This window comes from Spermophilus citellus, assembly GCF_964194105.1.
Source record: "Spermophilus citellus genome assembly, chromosome: X".
NCBI lineage: Eukaryota > Metazoa > Chordata > Mammalia > Rodentia > Sciuridae > Spermophilus > Spermophilus citellus.
The window spans coordinates 73760263-73779323 of NC_138190.1; the positions used below are offsets into that span (position 1 = coordinate 73760263).

At 36.7% G+C, this 19061-nt stretch overlaps 1 protein-coding gene across 5 annotated transcripts in view; it reads left to right on the plus strand.

The window, feature by feature from the left end:
- The window catches only part of EDA2R (ectodysplasin A2 receptor), a 34487-nt gene extending 15999 nt beyond the window's left edge, over positions 1 to 18488 (plus strand). The window contains exons 1-6 of one of the 5 annotated variants that reach the window (XM_081276478.1): positions 10672 to 10693; positions 10844 to 11081; positions 11585 to 11670; positions 12422 to 12586; positions 15344 to 15736; positions 17936 to 18488. In XM_081276478.1, the coding sequence (XP_081132604.1) occupies positions 10687 to 10693; positions 10844 to 11081; positions 11585 to 11670; positions 12422 to 12586; positions 15344 to 15726 (879 nt within the window). In that variant the 5' untranslated portion in view covers positions 10672 to 10686 and the 3' untranslated portion in view covers positions 15727 to 15736; positions 17936 to 18488. Of the gene's footprint in view, positions 1 to 10671; positions 10694 to 10843; positions 11082 to 11584; positions 11671 to 12421; positions 12587 to 15343; positions 15737 to 17935 lie in introns of those variants that run through there. The other 4 variants (XM_081276474.1, XM_081276475.1, XM_081276476.1 and 1 more) reach the window with 4 other exon arrangements.
- The last annotated feature ends 573 nt before the right edge of the window (positions 18489 to 19061 follow it).

Genomic DNA, 19061 nt, shown 5'->3' on the forward strand with positions numbered 1-19061 from the left:
TCCCTACCCCTACTGTATTTCCTCTGCTCTAACAAACTTCCTTTCACTCATTTTTTGATACTTTCTACATATATGTAAAGGTGAAATTCTCTTTGGTACATTTATGTATGTATATAATGTAATTTTGTTAAAATCATTCGATATTTCCACCACTTTCCTTTTCTTCCTCCTTCCCTCTCTTTACATATGAGATTGTGTCCCATAGTGGATGCCCCCATAGTCAATAAAGGGATTCAAGGACCAAGGAAAGTCCACCAGAAGTTAGGACGTGCTGGATATTAGAATGGATTCAATGGAAGAAGCTGCTTGCCTTGACAAAAATCTATTTCAAATACCTTCAAAACTCATGATAAAAAGCCTTACAAATTTTGATGTCATGTACATGACCATTAATTTAAAAGCCATCCATATTTACAAAGCTGAACTTCTTTAAGGGAAAAAATATATCTGTCAAACTGCTCTTACCAAGTGCTTAGAAAAGAAGCCCACCATGAAATGTACATTTGATTCAGCACCTCTATGCCATTTACTTCAGCAGCACAAGAAAGCTATAGAAGAAGAATGAATTGTAATTTAAATGCTCCGCTAAAAGCTTTATATATAAATAGCTTCTACCTGTCTAGTAGTTTGTACTAAGGAGCTCTCATGTGCATTACCTTATTTGCTTTTACAACAGTTCCATCAAGAAGGTATTATGAGCCCCATTTTATAGAAGAGACCACCAACATTCAAAGAGGTTGTGTGACTTGTGCAAAATCACAATGTTATAGCAAAAATAAAAATATAAACTTTGGAACCAGATACACCTGAGCTTGAGTCCCATCTTTGCTGTGGACAAATGATTTTGCCTATGAACAAAATAGGGTGTTCTAAGTTGAAATAATATATTTATCAAAAGAAGACTTACAAATGGAAAATAGATATATAAAAATGCTCAACATGGGCTGTAGTTGTAGCTCAGTGATAGAGCACTTGCCTTGCAAGTGTGAGGAACTGGGTTTGATCCTAGGACCACATAAAAACAAATAAAGGCATTGAGTGCATATATACAACTAATTTTTTTAAAGGCTCAACATCACTAATCATTAGGGAAATGTAAATCAAAAATATGGTGAGATACACTATCTCAGTAAGAATGGCTATTATCAAAATGACTCAAGAAGCTGGGCATGGTGGTGCACGGTTGTAATTCCTCAACTCTGGAGGCTGAGGCAGGAGGATCATGAGTTCAAAGCCAGCCTCAGCAACTTAGCGAGGCACTTAGCAACTCAGCGAGTTCCTGTCTCTAAAATGAAATACAAAATAAGGCTGGGGATGTGACCCAGTGGTTAAGTGCCCTTGGGTTCAATCCCTGGTAACCCTCCCCCCCAAAAAAGACTCAAGATAGAAAGTGCTGGCAATAATGTGAAGAAAAGAGGACCTTGCACACTGCTGTTAGGAATAAATATTAGTACAGTTTGAAATTTCTTACAAATGGAAAAATAGAACTAGTATATGATCCAACTACTGGCTATATATCCAAAAGAAATAAAATCAGTATGGTGAAAAGGCATCTGCACTTCAATGTTTACTGTAGCACTAGGCACAATAGACAAGAAATTGGAAACGACCTGAGTGTCCATCATCTGATGACCAGATAAAGAAAACGTGCTACATATAAAAAATAGAATACTATTAGACAATAAAAAAGAATGAAGCTAGGCATGGTGGTGCACACCTGTAATCCCAGCAACTTGAGAAGCTGAAGCAGGAAGATTACAAGTTCAAAGCCAGCCTCAGCAACTTAATGAGGCCCTAAGTAACTCAGTGAGACCTTGTCTCTAAATAAAATTTAAAAAAGGGCTAGGAATATAGCTCGGTGTTTGAGTGCCCCTGAGTTCAATCCCTAGTGTGTGTGTGGGTGTGTGTATATATATATATATATGAAATTCTTTCATTTGTGTCAACATGGATGGACCTGGAGATAATTGTTTCATGTGAAATAAGTCAGGCACAGAAACACACTACGACTTGATCTCACTCATATGTGAAAATTCTTTTATCTAAAAAATTTGATCTCGTAGAACCTGATAGTAGAATGGTGGTTACCAGAGACTGGGGAAAATAGGAAAAGGGAGGGAAGCGGAGAGGTTGACCAATGGTTGTTTACTAAGTTACAGTTAGATAAGAGCAAGAAGTTCTGCTGTGCTATTGTGCAGTAAATGATTATAGATAATAATATATTGTACACTTCAAAAGCTAGAATAAAAGATTTTGAATGTTTTCATCATAAAGAAGTGATAAATGTTTGAGGAGATACATATGTTTAATGGATTTAAACAGTATACAATGTATCAGACAATAGTGTGCTACCCCATTAATATGTTCAATGTTTATATTTTATGTGCTATTCAAAAATAAACTTAATGAGAAAAATTAGAAACAAACTTTTTATCAATATTTTACCAATATTTTTATCAATATATTTAGAGTGAAAAAAACATGACATAAAGCTTCACACAATCTTAAAATAAGCACATATGTAGGTAGTCTGGAGACAGGCACCCTTTTGGTTTGTTGGGCAAATCAACCATGTTATCAAGGATTCAGTCTTTTCATTCATATTGGGTACCTTCCTGTTTTGTCCTTATGTTTGTGACATCATGGTTGCCACAACTCAAAGCATAACATCTTCACACCATAATCAAAGTCAGGAAGCAGGGATGGGGGGTCAAAATAGCTTGCCTTTATTTTCTGATTTCCCATTTTATCTTATGGTCCAGACCTTGGTGATACAGCTATCCCTAGCTAGAAGCCAAGACTGGGAAATGAGTATCAGTCCAACAGGAATGGGATAACCATGATTGATGAAGAGAGTTAAAAATTCCTTATTGAGGCTGGTCATCCTGCTATTTAGCATGAAATTGTTGTTCTGTTACGAAGGAGGAAGGTGACCAATGATATTTGGATAAATAGCTAGAAGCATCTGATATGAAGTTTTTTTTCAGATACCTTTATTTATTTTAATATTTCACTTATGAATTATAAATATCACAGTAAATAAATCATTTCAGAAAATTAACACTGTCTCCTCAGGACATTTTCTAGAAGTTTAATTTCCAAGATAAATACAATTTTAAGATTTTTGAGATATATTAGCAGATAACACTTCTGAAGTTTTTTACTAATTTCCATTACAATTGCATTTATTTTCAACAGTGCATAGAATTCCCATGTCCCAGAAGCCTAACCACAAATGAATAATGCATGTTCCCATTGTCTATTAATTTTATGCCTTCCTCTGTAATATTAAATTACTAATTTATGAGGACTTTATGAGAATTTTGTTTTTACTTTTTATATTTGATAGGGAAATATCCCAACATTTTTTGTTTGTTTGTCCATTTGCATTTCCAATTTTGTGAACTGTTTCTGATTGCTTCTTTTTCTATTCTGAATATTCATTGCTTATTGTTCATTCCCTACTCATGTAAGGCACCTGAATAGACAGACATATTGCAGAGTATTTTTAAAGTCCTTTTTATAATATAAATATGAATATATTTAAAATCAGAAATGGTTTTGAATTTTGTTTCATTCTACCATTATCTATGGATTTTTAATATAATTTTCCCTTTGTCATTTTAGATACCATAAAAATCAATACCCAAAATGAAAATGCTATGCATTCCCAAGATAAACCATTCTTTTTAAATATGTTTTTAGTTGTATATGGACACAATACCTTTATTTTATTTATTTTGATGTTGTGCTGAGGATCAAACCTAGTGCCTCACATGTGCTAGTCAAGCACTCTATACCACTGAGCTACAACCCCAGCCCCCCAAAGTAAACCTTTTTTTTTTTTTTTTGGTGGTGCTGGAGAATGAACTCAGAGCCTTGTGCATGCTAGGCAAGCACTCTGTCAACTGACCTAGATCCCCAGCCCCAATAAACCATTCTTGATTTTAATTAAGTATTCTTTTTTCACATTGTATAAGTTATTTTTTGACAATAACTAACTATTGTTTTACTACTGTCAGCAACATTTCCTATCAATGTAGTGCTAGCATTACAAAATTTTAAAAAATCAGTGATTTCTGGTTATAAAACTGATTAATAGCAAAAGCATTTGGGGGTCTTGATCATTTGGAAAAACTTCATTTGCCTTCTAATTAGGGCAGAAGAGTCTCAATAATATTTTTATAATTTGCTTCTTTTTAATTTATTAAGAAATTATTCATCCACCTATTCAAGAAATGATTGTTGAAGGCAATTTAATAGTCTTTGGTTTTATCCATTATGTCAATCACTGCCTTCAACTGGTTTATTTAGATGATTGATATGTAAGATAATTACTGATATTTTGGAGTTTAAGTCTGCCATATTATTGTTTGTTTGTTCTCTCTGCTCCTTGATCCCCTCTTTGTCTTTTCTTGCTTTCCTACAGGTTACATGGTCATTTTTTTTAGAATCCCATCTTCATTTATTTGTAGTTCTTGGTATATTTTTGTATTATATTCTTAGATGTAGTTTTGAATATTACGATATTCACATTTGACTTTTCAGGATTTACTGGTATCACTTTTTTATTGTTTGAGGTGAAGTATGGATATATCCCTTCCATCTAGTTTCTTTTACTTTCACAACTTTAAATATCATTTTAAGAGTATAAGACATAAGGGCTGGGATTGTGGCTTAGCGGTAGAGTGCTCACCTAGCACGGGCAGGACCTGGGTTCCATCCTCAGCACCACATAAAAAAAAAAAATAAAGGCATTGTGTTGTGTCCATCTACACCTGAAAAAAAAGAGTATAAGACATAATATTTTGTTACATTCATTTTAATAATCAAATATGATTTGTAAAATTTATGAAAGGGACAGTTCATTTTATATCCATATTTTTGTATTTCCCTTGTTCTTTCTTTTTTCCTGATGCACCATGATTCGCTATTCTATTATTTACTTTCTGCTTGAAGAACTCCCTTTAGCTATTATTTCAGGGTAGTTCTACCAACAACATATTGTTTTAGTTTTTCTTTACTGAGAATATCTTTGTTTCTCTTGTACTCCTGAAATATACTTTATCTGGATATAGAATTTACAGTAGACAGTTTTTTTTTTCCTTTTTTCAGCACTTAAAAATGTGGTGCTTGCTTCTGGCATTCATGGCTTTTGATAGAAATCCACTGTCATTTGAATTGGTTTTCTTCTATAGGTAATGTCATCTCTTTCTGGCTATTTATAAGATTTTGTCTTTTGTTTTTGTGTCATTATGATGTATATTTCTTTGCACTTACTGTATTTGTGATTTGCTCCATCCTCTTGAGTCTGTATGTCTTTGGACAAATTTATAAAGATTTCAACTTTCATTTCTTTGAAACATTGCTCAGACACATTTTTTTTCATAAGACTCTGATGATATGATTGTTTGATCTTTTCCATAGTCCCACAGTTCCCCAAAGCATTGCTCATTTTATTTTTATTCTACTTTCTCCCTGTTCAGATTGTGTAAATTCTATTGTTCTGTCCTCAAATTCACTGATTCTATCATCTATCATCTCTTCTCTAATATTGAGAACAAGCAGTAAGTTTTCATCATAACTTTTGTTTTTTGCTAGCTGTTCTAATTTTTCTTTTGGTTAAAAATTTGTGATTGCATGTGAAAGCATTTTGGTTATGGATGCTTTAAAATTCTTGTGAGGATTTTGGTGTCAATTGACTGTCTTTTCTCATTCATGTTGTGAGTGGCTTTCCTGATTATTTTTATGATAGATATAATATTTTTTCATTGTATCCTGAGTATTTGGTCAATTACTTTATGTTAGGAAATTCAAAGTTTTATTAATTCCTGTGTTTTATCAATCATCATTTAGGTTTAACATGCAGGTCCTAGCCTTCTTTTGTTGGTGGCAAGCCTAAAGACAATTTGAGTTTTAGAGACTTTGTGATACAATTTTTGATTTGGGTGGTGCATCTAGTGTTGCTGGGGCTCCCTCTGTTCTTTGCTGAGGGTTTACCTTGGCCAAGTCTCCTGATTCATTTAGATTTAAGGAAAGAAATCTCTAAGTTGTAAGGAGGAAGAATACTTCCGAGACTGCTAGTTATAGTAGTAGGATACAACGTGCCAGTGTAACCCAGTCACCAGACAATACAGTAGTCTTAGACTCATAGGACAAGGAGGTTTCTTGGGCAGGGTACTTAATTAACTGTGGCAAAGTCACTCTTGTTAGTGCTCTGTGAAGCCTTGTATCTCTGGTTGTGGATGTGCATGAAGTCTCAGGCCCATAGGGAAGGGGTTTCATAGGCTTGCCAATTGTTCTGACAAAACCATTTGTACCTCACGTTGTATTATTTGTAAAATAGGGTTGGTAATGCAACCTTAGAAGATTTATGGAGTACATAAGTCCATGAAAATAGGGATTTTTGTGTGATTGGTTCAATCATTTAGTCACACTATCTAGAATAGCATCTTAGCATACAGTAGTCACTTAATGAATGCTTCATGAATTAATATAACAAAGGGGAGTGTCAATTAATCAATCAATTTATTAGCTAATTCTTAGTAAATATAAGCTAGCCACCGCCATTCCCTTTTCAATCAAGTGAATGAGTAAGGAGTCAGGCTCAAGTCTTCTGATTCTAGTACTCCAGATATTGTAAAACTTGGCTTTCCATAAGAGCAATACTAAAGTTCATTCATTCATTAAGGATTTACTATGTGCTAGGCCTGGTGACAAATACTGCATACACACATATTCAAGATATACACACACACACACACACACACACACACACACACACTCATGATCATATTCATTTTAGGTTAATTTTTTGCATTCAGTTTTAAAATTTTAGGGATTGCTTTATTTTCAATTTAATCTTTTGTACTTAATGTAAAATATTTGCAATCTGTCAAATTCAATTCTATAAAATAAAGTGCATATTAATTAAGGTCAACATATTTATCTCTTTGCCTTGTAGGTAATTCTCCTCCCTGTTTTCTTTTTTTGTTTGAGATTGGTGCTCTATCCTTCTATTGTTTGTGTGTATGTGTATGTATGTGTGTATACATGCATGTGTCTGTGTGTGTGAAACTGGAACAGCCTACTCCTTTTTTGGATGAAAGCACACTTGATTTCACTTACTATGTCTATTAGATCTTTCCATTGTAGATAGTCCTCATTCATTTTTATAGGTACAAAATACATCATTATATGTGTTCCACAGTTTATTTAATTAAATTATTTTTTATTGTAACAAAATTTTTATTTTGGGATAATTGTAGACTCACATACAATTATAATAAATAATAGATATCTTATGTATACTTTTCAATTTTCCCCTCTGGTAACATATTATATATCTAGATTACAATACCACAACCAGGATATTGATATAGATAGTCAAGATACAAAATATTTCTATAAGACAAAGTTACCTCATGTTGTCTTTTTATAGCCACACCCATGTTCCCTAACTTCCACCTCCTCATCATTAACCACTGAAATCCTCTGTGTCCTTGTCTGTCATTTTGAGATTTCATAAATAGTATATATGTGGAATCATACAATATACAACCATTTAGGATTTTTTTAACTCAGCTTAATTCTCTAGATATTAATCAGATTTGTTGCATGTTTCAATAATTTGTTCTATGTTGTTTTAGAATAGTACTTGATAGTATAGATGCATCACAGTTTGTTTAACCATTCACTGAAGGATATTTGAATTGTTTCCACTTTGGGGCTATTAGGAACAAAGCTACTATGAACATTTCCATACAGCTTTCTGTGTGACCTTAAAAAAATCATTTCTGTAGAAATGACCAAGAATGTAATTTGGTTTATAGTAGTTTAGGTTTTAGTTTTTTAACTTCCAGGCTGGCTGTGCACAGTGGTGCACACCTGTCTTCCTAGAGCCTGAGGAGGCTTAGGCAGGAAGATTGCAAGTTCGAAGCCAGCCTCAGCAATGTAGCCAGACCCTGTTTCAAAATACACATATAAAAAAGGGCTGGGGATGTTGCTCAGTGATTGAGCACTTTATGTATGTCAGATAGTGTCTTTTGTTATATACATGGTTTGCAAATTAAATTCTTTTTTAAAATGATGGTGGGGATTGTACCCAGGAATATTCTTCCTCTGAGCTGTATCCCCAGCCTCTTTATTTTATTTTGAGAGAAGATCGTGCTAAGTTTTTGAAGTTCATCTTGAGCTTGTGATCCTCCTGCCTTAGCCTCCTGGTTGCTGAGGATATAAATCTTAAAATGAGATACAAATGTATGTATTTTCTTAGTTAATTATTTGATTTTTATTTTGCTTATTAAATACTTGACCTCCACAAATTTCTCTAAATTTTATGTAACTAGGTTTATCTGTCTTTCCCTTATAGATTCTGGACTTTGGGGTTATAGTTAGGATGTGTTTCTTCATTTTCATATTAAGGAGAAGTTTGCTTATATGTTGCTTTCAGTACTGTTGGTTTTCATATTTTATTTGATTTTACTATACTGGGAATTAAACCTAGGGGTATTCTAAAGTGAGTTATATCGCCAGGCCTTTTGATTTTTGTATTCTGAGACAGGGTCTCCCTGCTTTGTTCAGGCTAGCCTTGAACTTGCAGCCCTCCTACCTGAGCTTCCCAAGTTGCTGGGTTTACATTTGTGAGCCACCATACATTGCCATTTTTTATATTTAAATAACTGATGCATCTGAAACTTTTTCTTCTTTAGAGTGTGAAGAATGGATTAAAATTTATTGGTTTTCCCATGGCCATCCAGGTATTCAACACAACATTAAAAAGTTCAGCTTTATTCAATTGATTTGAGGTACTCCCTTTGTTCATTTGTTCCACTTATATAATGTTAATATGTTTATCAGTTAAGTAGCACTATTTCCTATTTTATTTACAAGACAATTGAGCACCCCCCCATTGTCTGAGGTCATATAGCTGGTCATTGATAGAAGTGAGAGTTAAAACTAAATCTCTCTGACCCTGGATCAGAGCTTTTCACCATTACACTGTATTTCTTATTGCTTTCATTCTAGCACACTCTGTAGAGGATATAGGCAGCTAATTATGATTCAAATTCTGCATATAAGGTATCAGAGGTTCCAAGAAACTCCTTATCTCCTCAAGAAATCTAGACTATAAGCAAAATGCTGAGAACCCATGTTATACTTTCTGATATGCATCAAATTTGGGTTATGGTAGATGGGATCATTGTGAAGGGGGTTGTAAGGCATTTAGTAAGGCCAGAGTGGGCAAATAAAAGCACAGCATGGCAGGAATGTTTAGAGGCTGGCTGATGCTCTATTTTTCCAACTAATAGGAAGATAAAATGTATCTATCCTATTAGTTCAGATAATGCTAGCTGCTATAACAACAGATTAAGAGTTTATTACTGATTCTAACTGTAATCTTTGTTAAGAGTGATAGACTTTATCTAAGTCATTCAGGGATCCAGACTTATGAAGGCTTTCATTTTTCTAACAGCTTTATTGAAATATAGATTATATACCATACAATTCACCCATTTATTTGATATATTGTGTTATTAATTTTTAATTTTGATAAAATAATTTAACATAAAATGTGCTATTTAACCTTTTTAAATGTACAATTCAGTGACATTAATCACATGCATGGTGCTGTGCAACCATTATCACTATCTATTTCCAAAACCTTTTTATCACTCCAAACAAATTCAGTATCCATGAAGCAATAACTTGAGAATGAGCTATGACTGTTATCAGGCTGCAGCCTTGTTCCTATTGAAGTTAGGCTGTAAGAGCTGGAGTAGTCTTTAAAGACTGGCTACTTCAATCTTTTCAGATGTTGGAGCCTCTGATGCCCAGAATGTATGTGTGTTTTAGGGTTTGAAGATGCTGGCCAGAGTCAGAGTTGATTCCACAGCTGAAACAAGAGCCAGCTAGATCTTACAACTGGCGTTCAAATATCTTTGTACTATGAGCTAGAGTAAATAATAATTTTTATCACAATTCAACATATACTTACATATATTTTATCTGTGAAAGTTTTATAAATCAATGATGGTTAGTAATTTCAGCTATTTGTCATATATTTCCGGTTCCCCACCTTCTGGCACACTGTAGAATTGCACTTTCTCATAACCTTTGTAATTACTAATTATAAATTGATATGTGTGGCCTAGGACAAATGAGCAAAAGGAGATGGACCATTTTGGTGGGGGAAAATTTTAAAAGCCAGTTCACAATTCACAATGGTCTCTTTCATTTGTTGTTCCAATCATGGCAGCACAAAGATGAAGCCTCTGTTACCCTGGGTACCCTATGGAGTAGAGCAGAGCCCTTGGGAAATTCCTGGTGGCAGATAGTGTGAATAGGAAATAAACTTTTATTCTTTTTAAAAATGTTTTTATTAGTGTATTATAGTTATACATAATATTGAGTTTCATTTTGATGTAATCATACATACATGAAATATTGTTTGTTCCACTTAGGTTCTTCTAAGACACTGAGATTAGTATATACCAAAGTATATACTAGCCTATTCTGACTAATATAAAATACACAGTTTTACAACAAGCTATGTACTATAATATTTCATATTATTATTCTATTTTGTTCTATTTCAATTTTTTAATGTTTTTTAGTTGTTGATGGACCTTTATTTAATTTATTTATTTATGTGTGGTGCTGAGAATTGAACCCAGTGCTTCTCACATGAGAGGTAAGCACTCTACCACTGAGCTACAACCCCAGCCCTCTACTTCAATTTTTAATGATAGATGCAACCTAGTAAAAATTTTTATGATCTAATAATGGGATTGCAACTAGCAGTTTGAAAAATGCTACTCTATACCATGTTCACTTGTTTCAGAGCTGATCCCTTCTCCAAGATCCTATATAGCAATGTTGATGACTCCCATCTGTCTGCAGGATTGTGGTTATGGAGAGGGTGGCGATGCATACTGTACAGCTTGCCCTCCTCGAAGGTACAAAAGCAGTTGGGGCCATCACAGATGTCAGACTTGCATTACCTGCGCCATCATCAATCGTGTCCAGAAGGCCAACTGTACAGCTACCTCTAATGCAGTCTGTGGGGACTGTCTGCCCAGGTAAACCCACTATATTGGGTCAAGCTCTTCTGAGCCTTTTTTTTTTTTTAGCTCTTCTGTTTCTCTCATCCTTTCTCTGAGAATCTAGTTGAAGCATTCTATCATACTATATTCTACTTAAGTTCCCCCAAAAGAGAAAGAGTGTCTTCCTAGGATCCCTATATAAAGTGCCCAGCACATTGTTAATCTTGGATGAATTAACAGTGTTTTTCATCATGTTGGCACTCTTAGCACAGACCAAGGTTTAAAGTAAATTTCACTGTAGACTTAAGTCACAAAGCAATTGATATCAAAGCAGTGCTCCTCGTTCTTGTGACATTAGCTGTCCTTTTGACTAAATGGTCTGATTAATGGTGGAAGAGGTAGGGTTTCTGGGCCTCAGTGAACAACAAACATGGAGGCAAAGAGCCCATGAAGAGGTATTTGTACTGGTTCCCAAGAAGAACTACTCTAAGTGCATTGCTTATTTCAACACTCTGCCATACTTTATAATCTGACTACAGGTTCTACCGAAAGACGCGCATTGGAGGGCTACAGGACCAAGAGTGCATCCCATGCACAAAGCAGACCCCCACCTCTGAGGTTCAGTGTGTGTATCCACTTCTCTTTCCTTTTAATTAAATCATTATGTGACAGCAAATTAGGATACTAAAGACTTCTCTTTTATTCCTGGAGGGAATGAATACCCCTTCATGCTCCTTCCTGTGGAGTGTCATAGCAAGGCAATCAGTTAGGTTTGAATGCTGGTTTTGCAACATTATATATATGTAAACTTCCACAAATCATTCAAACTCAGTAAAGGTCATTTATATCATCTGAAAAAAAATGTGACTCATTATAAATTGTTTTTCTACATAACTTTTGGGATGGTTTTCTTGGTTTAATGAAATAATAGATGTTTAAAAAACACTTTATAAATTATAATATTTAATTGTAAATTATTATTATTATTATTATTATTATTATTATTATTATTATTATTATTCAAGGTGTATAGGAGTCTCTAGATCTTAGGAATCATCAAAAGCTAAATAAAGTCTAGACTATGTCTGTATCTCTATCAATTTTTATCTGTTTGTGTGTCTAGATATGGCATGGAAAGACCATAGGATATGTACATCTTCAGTTAATTGTATTAATTTATACCATGCCTGCAGTATATGTGAGTTGTTCTGTTTTGATCTTTAAAATTTGCCTGCTCTACAAAGAAGTAAAACCAGCATCCTTAATTGGGAAAGGCCTTAGGGAGGGGGTGATGCTCTGAGGAATTCCAGGACCAGTGTCAGGATGACTATTAACTCCCCACAGTGACTGACTTGCCCCGTATTTTTGTCTCACAGGTGCCTTCCAGTTGAGCTTAGTGAAGGCAGATGCACCCACAGTGCCCCCTCAAGAGGCCACACTTGTTGCACTGGTGAGCAGTCTGCTAGTGGTGTTTACCCTGGCCTTCCTGGGGCTCTTCTTCCTCTACTGCAAGCAGTTCTTCAACAGACATTGCCAGCGTGGTAAGGGTGGCTGCTTCACATTTGACATGAATCAGAAATAAGATTCTTATTGATAGAAAAGAGGAATTTTCTGGGGTTGAGAGTTAATGGGCTTTCCTTTCCATGCTGAAAAACCCAGGGATGGCCTTGGAAACTATATTAGATGGCATGGAACTTTAAAGGTGACTGAAGAGAACCCTAAGAGTTTAGGGGACCTGGTTTATTAAGTTCCAGGCATTCATAACAGAGCATGACATAATGGTAACTGAACCCCTTGGAAAAAGAATATGGAAAACAAGTTTCTAAATCTACCTCTGAATCACTGTTGTAACATTAAATAAGTCATCTAGATTTTGGGGGTCTCTTTCTCCCTAATCTCGAAAATGTGAGGTATGATTGGATTAGTTGATTTTTAAGTTCTCCAATTCTGCTTATCTATACTAATAAATGTGGGAAAGGTCTAGGGTAACTGCAATCAGTGTGATAATTTCCCAAAATGAGGTAGCAGAAATGCAGTGTGTAATTTTCAGATTTAAACTTATTTTTCCCAGACCATGCTGGTACCTAATGAGATCTACCCCAGCCTACAGGAGATGGCTATGTGAAATTCCAAATAGAAGGTCATATTTAAAGTCCCAATAACACTGTGATCTGTTTTCAGCACAAATTAACCCTTTAGCCAATAATGTGGGACTTAATTATGTGGGTAAATATGGAGGAGGTGAGATGGTGACTGGTCAGGATCAAGCAAGATATTAGAAATCCAGCCAAGAGCTGAACATTGGACATATGGTTGTAATCTCAGCAATTAGGGAGGCTGAGGCAAAATGGTCACATGTTTGCGGCCAGCATCAGCAACTTAGCAGGGCCCTAAACAATTTAATCTCAAAATTTAAAGAAAATTAAAAGGGCTGGAGAAGTAGCTTAGTGGTACAGTTCCCTTGGCTTCAATTCCCAGTTCCAAGAAAGAAAAAAAAAATAAAGAAAAAGAAATCCAAACCACGGTTTAGTACAGCTTTAGTGCTAAGCAGGGACACCAAAAGTGGAACTTAGAACTAGTGAATGGTATTGAGTTAGTAAGGGGGAAGATAAAGTTTTCTGGATACTAGATGCTCAGGATTCCTCAGCCCCTTGATACTGGACTCAAAGCAATACTACCTTTTTTTTCCTCACTCTATGTATATTGGAAAATCTCCCTTTTATAGGGTGTCTGTGGTCAATTTGGCTGTGGGGCCTGCCAATTATCTTGAAAAAGACCAATAGTTATACTTGGCTGAGCCCCTGGCTTAAGTAGAGACAATTCTAGCATTTAACAGGCTGCAGTGTTTCTCTGTTGTCTCTTCATAACCATTGTGAAGCTCTACTTCAAATTCCTCTTCTCTCTGGTAGCTCCTAGGCATTGTGGCTCAGGGTGAACAATCCTCTCTCTGACTTCAGAATCCAGTGTCTCAAATAAGAGTGGTTTCCCAATCCCTGAGCATGAGCATGAAACAAAGGCAATAAGGCATTTGGTCCCCAGGTCTCAGCAATATGGAATATGAAGGAACATTTCAGAACTGCCTGTCTCCGTCCACCTCCTTCAGGAGAGAAATAATGAGTGACTCTCTTCTGGTCCTCTTCTATCTCCAAGATAATAAGGTGGTACTCTTCAGAGAATATGAAAGAAGGCTGCTTCCATATTCATGGTTTCCATAAAGGGAAGGAAGGCTAGGCATTTCCTCATTCAATGAAGAATTATCAGCAGTCACACACTTATGTAGTGAGGTCAATGTGTGAATTAGATCCAATATAAGGTGCAAGACAAATGGGCAGGAGCTTTAGGAATTGTGCCCTCTCTAAAGGGAAATCCACTACTCAGCTCCAGCTCTTTCTTACCATGTGGGACTATTCAATATGGTAAAAAGCCTTCCAAATTTTCAAGAGAATACAGAAATCCAGAATTTGGTATATGAAAATCATGTTAAATAAGCACCTAATGTTAAATCATACTCAGACATGAAAGGCATACTATTTTTCTGACATTGCCATAATAAATTACCACACATTTATTGGATTATTATCTCATAGTTTACATAGGTCAACAGTCTTGACTGGGTCTCACAATAAATAAAGATGCTGGAAAGGCTGTGTTCCTTTCTGGAGGTTCTAGGGGAGAATCAGTTTCCTTAATTATTTAGGCAGATGACTGAGTGTGGTTCCCAGCAATTATAGAACTGAGGTGAAGAGCATTCCTAACTTCTAGAGGCATAATCACTTTGACACATGGACTCCTTCTATTATTAAAACTAGCAGTGGTGGGGTGAGTCCATATCTCTCTAATACTCTCTTTGTCATTTCTGCCTCCTTCTCCTGCTTTTAAGGACATGTAATTAACCTTGGACCCATCTGGGTAATCCAACATAATCTCCCTATTTTCAAGTCCATCATCCTAATTCTATCTTCAGAGTCCCTATTGCCATATAATTTCACAGACATAACACCCAGGGATAAATATAATGGTGGGGCAAGGTTTGTCAAAAATTATTTTCCACAAAGTATTTCTTATTCTCTGAACAATTGATTCATTTCTCTAATCTAGAACCAGGTAGCCTCTATCTGATACCGCAATGTAAGTATATGTCTCAAGTGTGTCACCTCAGTCTGATGCAAGGTGCTCTGGTCTCCAGGGAGGGGAAGGTGGACACTGGCTCCCAAATCCCCTCCTGCTCTTGTGCTGAGGACCAGATGCCTTGCTGAGAAGAGACCCTGCTTTTTGGTGACCCAGTTTTCTGCTTCGAGTTGCAGGAGGTTCGTTGCAGTTTGAGGCTGACGAGGCAGTGGAGGAGGAATCTCTTTTCCCCGTGCCACCTGGCCAGGAGACCAGTCCTGAGTCCCCAGTGAGTGAGAGCATCTTTGAGACCCAGCCACTTAACCCCATCCTGGATGACGACTGCAGCTCGACTCGTGGCTTCCCCACACAGGAGTCATTTACCGTGGCCTCCTGTGCCTCAGAGAGCCACTCCCACTGGGTCCACACCCCCATCGAATGCACAGAGCTGGACCTACAAAAGTTTTCCAGCTCTGCCTCCTGTACTGGAACCGAAAACTTGGGTGGGAATACAACTGACAGCGCTGGAGACAGGCGGGAGCTCAATGTGCCCTATGAAGTTCCTAGCCCTTAACTCTACTGAGGTGAGCTGGAAAGGTGGAGCAGAAAGACCGGAATTAGGGGCCACCCTTAATGAATTTGCCATGTACTACTATCATTAAATAGGGCTAGGGGTAGAGAAGCAGCAAGCTAGGGACATTGGTGGGTTTATATGCAATAAGAGTGATACTGTTTTCAGCCAGTCAGATGTCACTTGTGAGCTTACAATTGTCAGGAAACTGGCCAGGTTGTCATGACACCAGTCTCCATCCTGGCATTTTTTTCAAGCTCTCTCAGGACCCCACTATCTAATAGTCATAGTTATCATCCCTCATGTGAACAAGCAGCATGGTACGATAGAAAAAATATATATACAAGCCTTTTCATCTGGCAGCCTTATATTTCAAATCAACATCCATTCCCTACTAGCTATATGAACTTTGTAAAAATTCTTTTTCCATCTGTGAATCTCAGATTTTTCATCTATAAACAGTGGAAAGTACTATCTACCTTGTAAGTTACTGTGAGGGTTGGATTAAAATCATATGTGCAAGTACCTTTTACAGTGTCTGATGCATTAGAGATATTTCAGCCATGTTAGTTTTTTTTCTTTTTTTTAATTTTTTTTATTGGTTGTTCAAAACATTACAAAGCTCTTGACATATCATGTTTCATACATTAGATTCAAGTGGGTTATGAACCCCCAATTTTACCCCAAATGCAGATTGCAGAATCACATCAGTTACACATCCACATTTTTACATAATGCCATATTAGTAACTGTTGTATTCTGCTACCTTTCCTATCCTCTACTATCCCCCCTCCCCTCCCCTCCCATCTTCTCTGTCTACCCCATCTACTGTAATTCATTTCCCTCCTTATTTTCTTTCTCTCACTGCCCCCAGTCACAATTTATTTATATATATATATTCCTTCCATATCCACTACATTTATCTGATCATCATAACACCAATCCTTTGTAGTAAGCAGATCAGGCTATCTTAGGCTCATTTAACAGAGGCAGAAACAGAGACAAAGAGAGGAGAAGTAATTTTCTCAAATTCATAAGAGCAATCCAGTGTCAGAACTAACTAAGCTAGAGCCCAGGTTGAGGGGTCCATTCTAGAGCTCACCCTACTCCACCATTGCAACTAATCTCAAGCCAATGTTGCTTTTTCATAGGCTTAAGTATGAAGCAGGAGGATGGGTATATTTCTAATTTTCAACTAATCAACTACTTTTCACCACTAATTTCCATATTTCTTCAGTTAATATATTGCCAAGTCTGCTATGACTTCCTGTTCCCTACATCCAACCTAAAAATGTGAATAATGAATATTTAAAAGCTTTGACTGGTATAAAACCAGTCAGCCTTGATACCTTTAAGATCATCCAGTTCAGTTTTCCCTCTAAGGTGTTCAATCCATTATTTTTGTATAATACAGGTTGAGTATCTTTTTTCCAAAATACTTGGAACTGGAAGTGTTTCAGAATTTGTTTTTTTTTTTAAATTTGGAATATTTTCACATATATAATAAGTTATCTGGGAATGGGACTAAAATCTAAACCAAAAATCATTTATGCTTCATATATGCCTTTTATGCATAGCCTGAAGGTAATTTATACAATATTTTTATTGTGCCTGCATTTTGACTATGACTTGTCACTTGATATCAGGTGTGGAATTATCCAATTCTGGTGTCATGTAGGTGCACAAAAAATTTTGAATTTTGATGCATTTAAGATTTTGGATTTTGGGATTTGAGATGTTCAATCTATTCTTCCACCAAAAGTATATGTAGTCGCCTTACTTGCAATGTCAGAGAGTTCACTACCACCAAATGTGTGGTTCAACTATGACTGATAAATTTGAAACAAATATAAAGAAAAAAAAACCCTTTCTCTTTCCCTGTTGTGCTGGTCCTAGCTCTGTTTCATGGACCACACAGACCTCATCTGCTTCTTCTGCATTGTTATCCCTGCAGAAGCCCAAATGTAGCATTTCTGCCCTGGAAGGTACCACTTTAGGTTCCTCTTAAGTATGTGCGGATTAGAACTAAACTCAGTTTCATGAAGGATGGTCTCACCAGTTTAGAACAGGGTAGAATTAGATTAGTGATGCATTTATGTGATTGTATCCTAATTCACTGGTATAACCCATGATTTGGGTGAGGGGGATTGGGAGAGAAGTGAGCTAGTGAGATTGTCTCACAGGTTTCTAACTTGCTTTGTTATTTCCCTAGGTCTCTCATGCTCCTGAAAGCCTTGTCCAGTCATTCTTTGATTCTCCTGCCTTGTTCCTATACCACAACAGCTGCAGGGGCCTGGGATGTGGTATCTACAAATGGGGTATTTCCTACCCCATACTACCAGCGGGTTGATCCTGTACCATCTTCCCAGAACTGATGTGCACCATTTCTTGACTGTGTTTGAGCCTGGAGAGCCTGAATCCCCAGCCATGGAACTACTGGACATGTTCCTAGCTCAAATTGATTGTAGAGAAGAGGGGAGGGAATGACAGACAATGTATGTGGTAGGGTTTTCCTGCCTGCATTTTTGGTCACATGGGCCTGAAGGAAGGACCTTTGAGAATTTTATTGTCATTTTCCTAGCACTTTAGGAAGAAAATGAAACCCTTTTCCTTCTAGATCCTCTGCACTGCCTCTCTCCCCAACACACTCTCTCTCTCTCTCTCTCTCTCTCTCTCTCTCTCTCTCTCTCTCACACACACACACACACACACACACACACACACACACATCTGGGAGGCCTGGTGCCATGATTCCTCAACTCACATCCTAAATTTCTGTACCTGTGACAACTCTGGAGCCAGCACGTTTGTCTGGGTCTTCCTCCTCACAAATAGGTCTCTAAACTTCTTCAGTGGAGATTCAAATCAGTGTGTTTTTGATTTTTAAAATGGACTTTCTTAAAATTCCTTTCAGTTTAATTTATCTTCTCTTGCTTCTTTTGTTCCTTTATGGGACATGTTCTCTAGCTTCTCAGGGCCAAGTCAGAGCTCAGAGCTTTGGTCTTTGAGGTGACAGTGAAGTTCCTGAGGTCTATGATAGGGCACTGCACTGAGGAGCTAAGTTTCTTAATGGGGCCTGGCCCTAGGGCAGCTCAAAGACCATTTGGTGCTTTCTTGGTTTAGAGAAAAGCCAGTCAATTTCCCCTGTGTGTTCACCACCAGTTTCACATGCTTCTCAGCATGAAATAGAACTGCTTTCTCCATGCTTTCTAGTTGAACAGTGTAGATTAGACCCTCAGGACTCAGGTGTGAATACCATGGGTTTTAGGTCTCCTCTAATGTCCCTATTGGGCCATTTGGACTGCTGTCCATTCCTTCATAGTGGGTCAGGTTTGAAA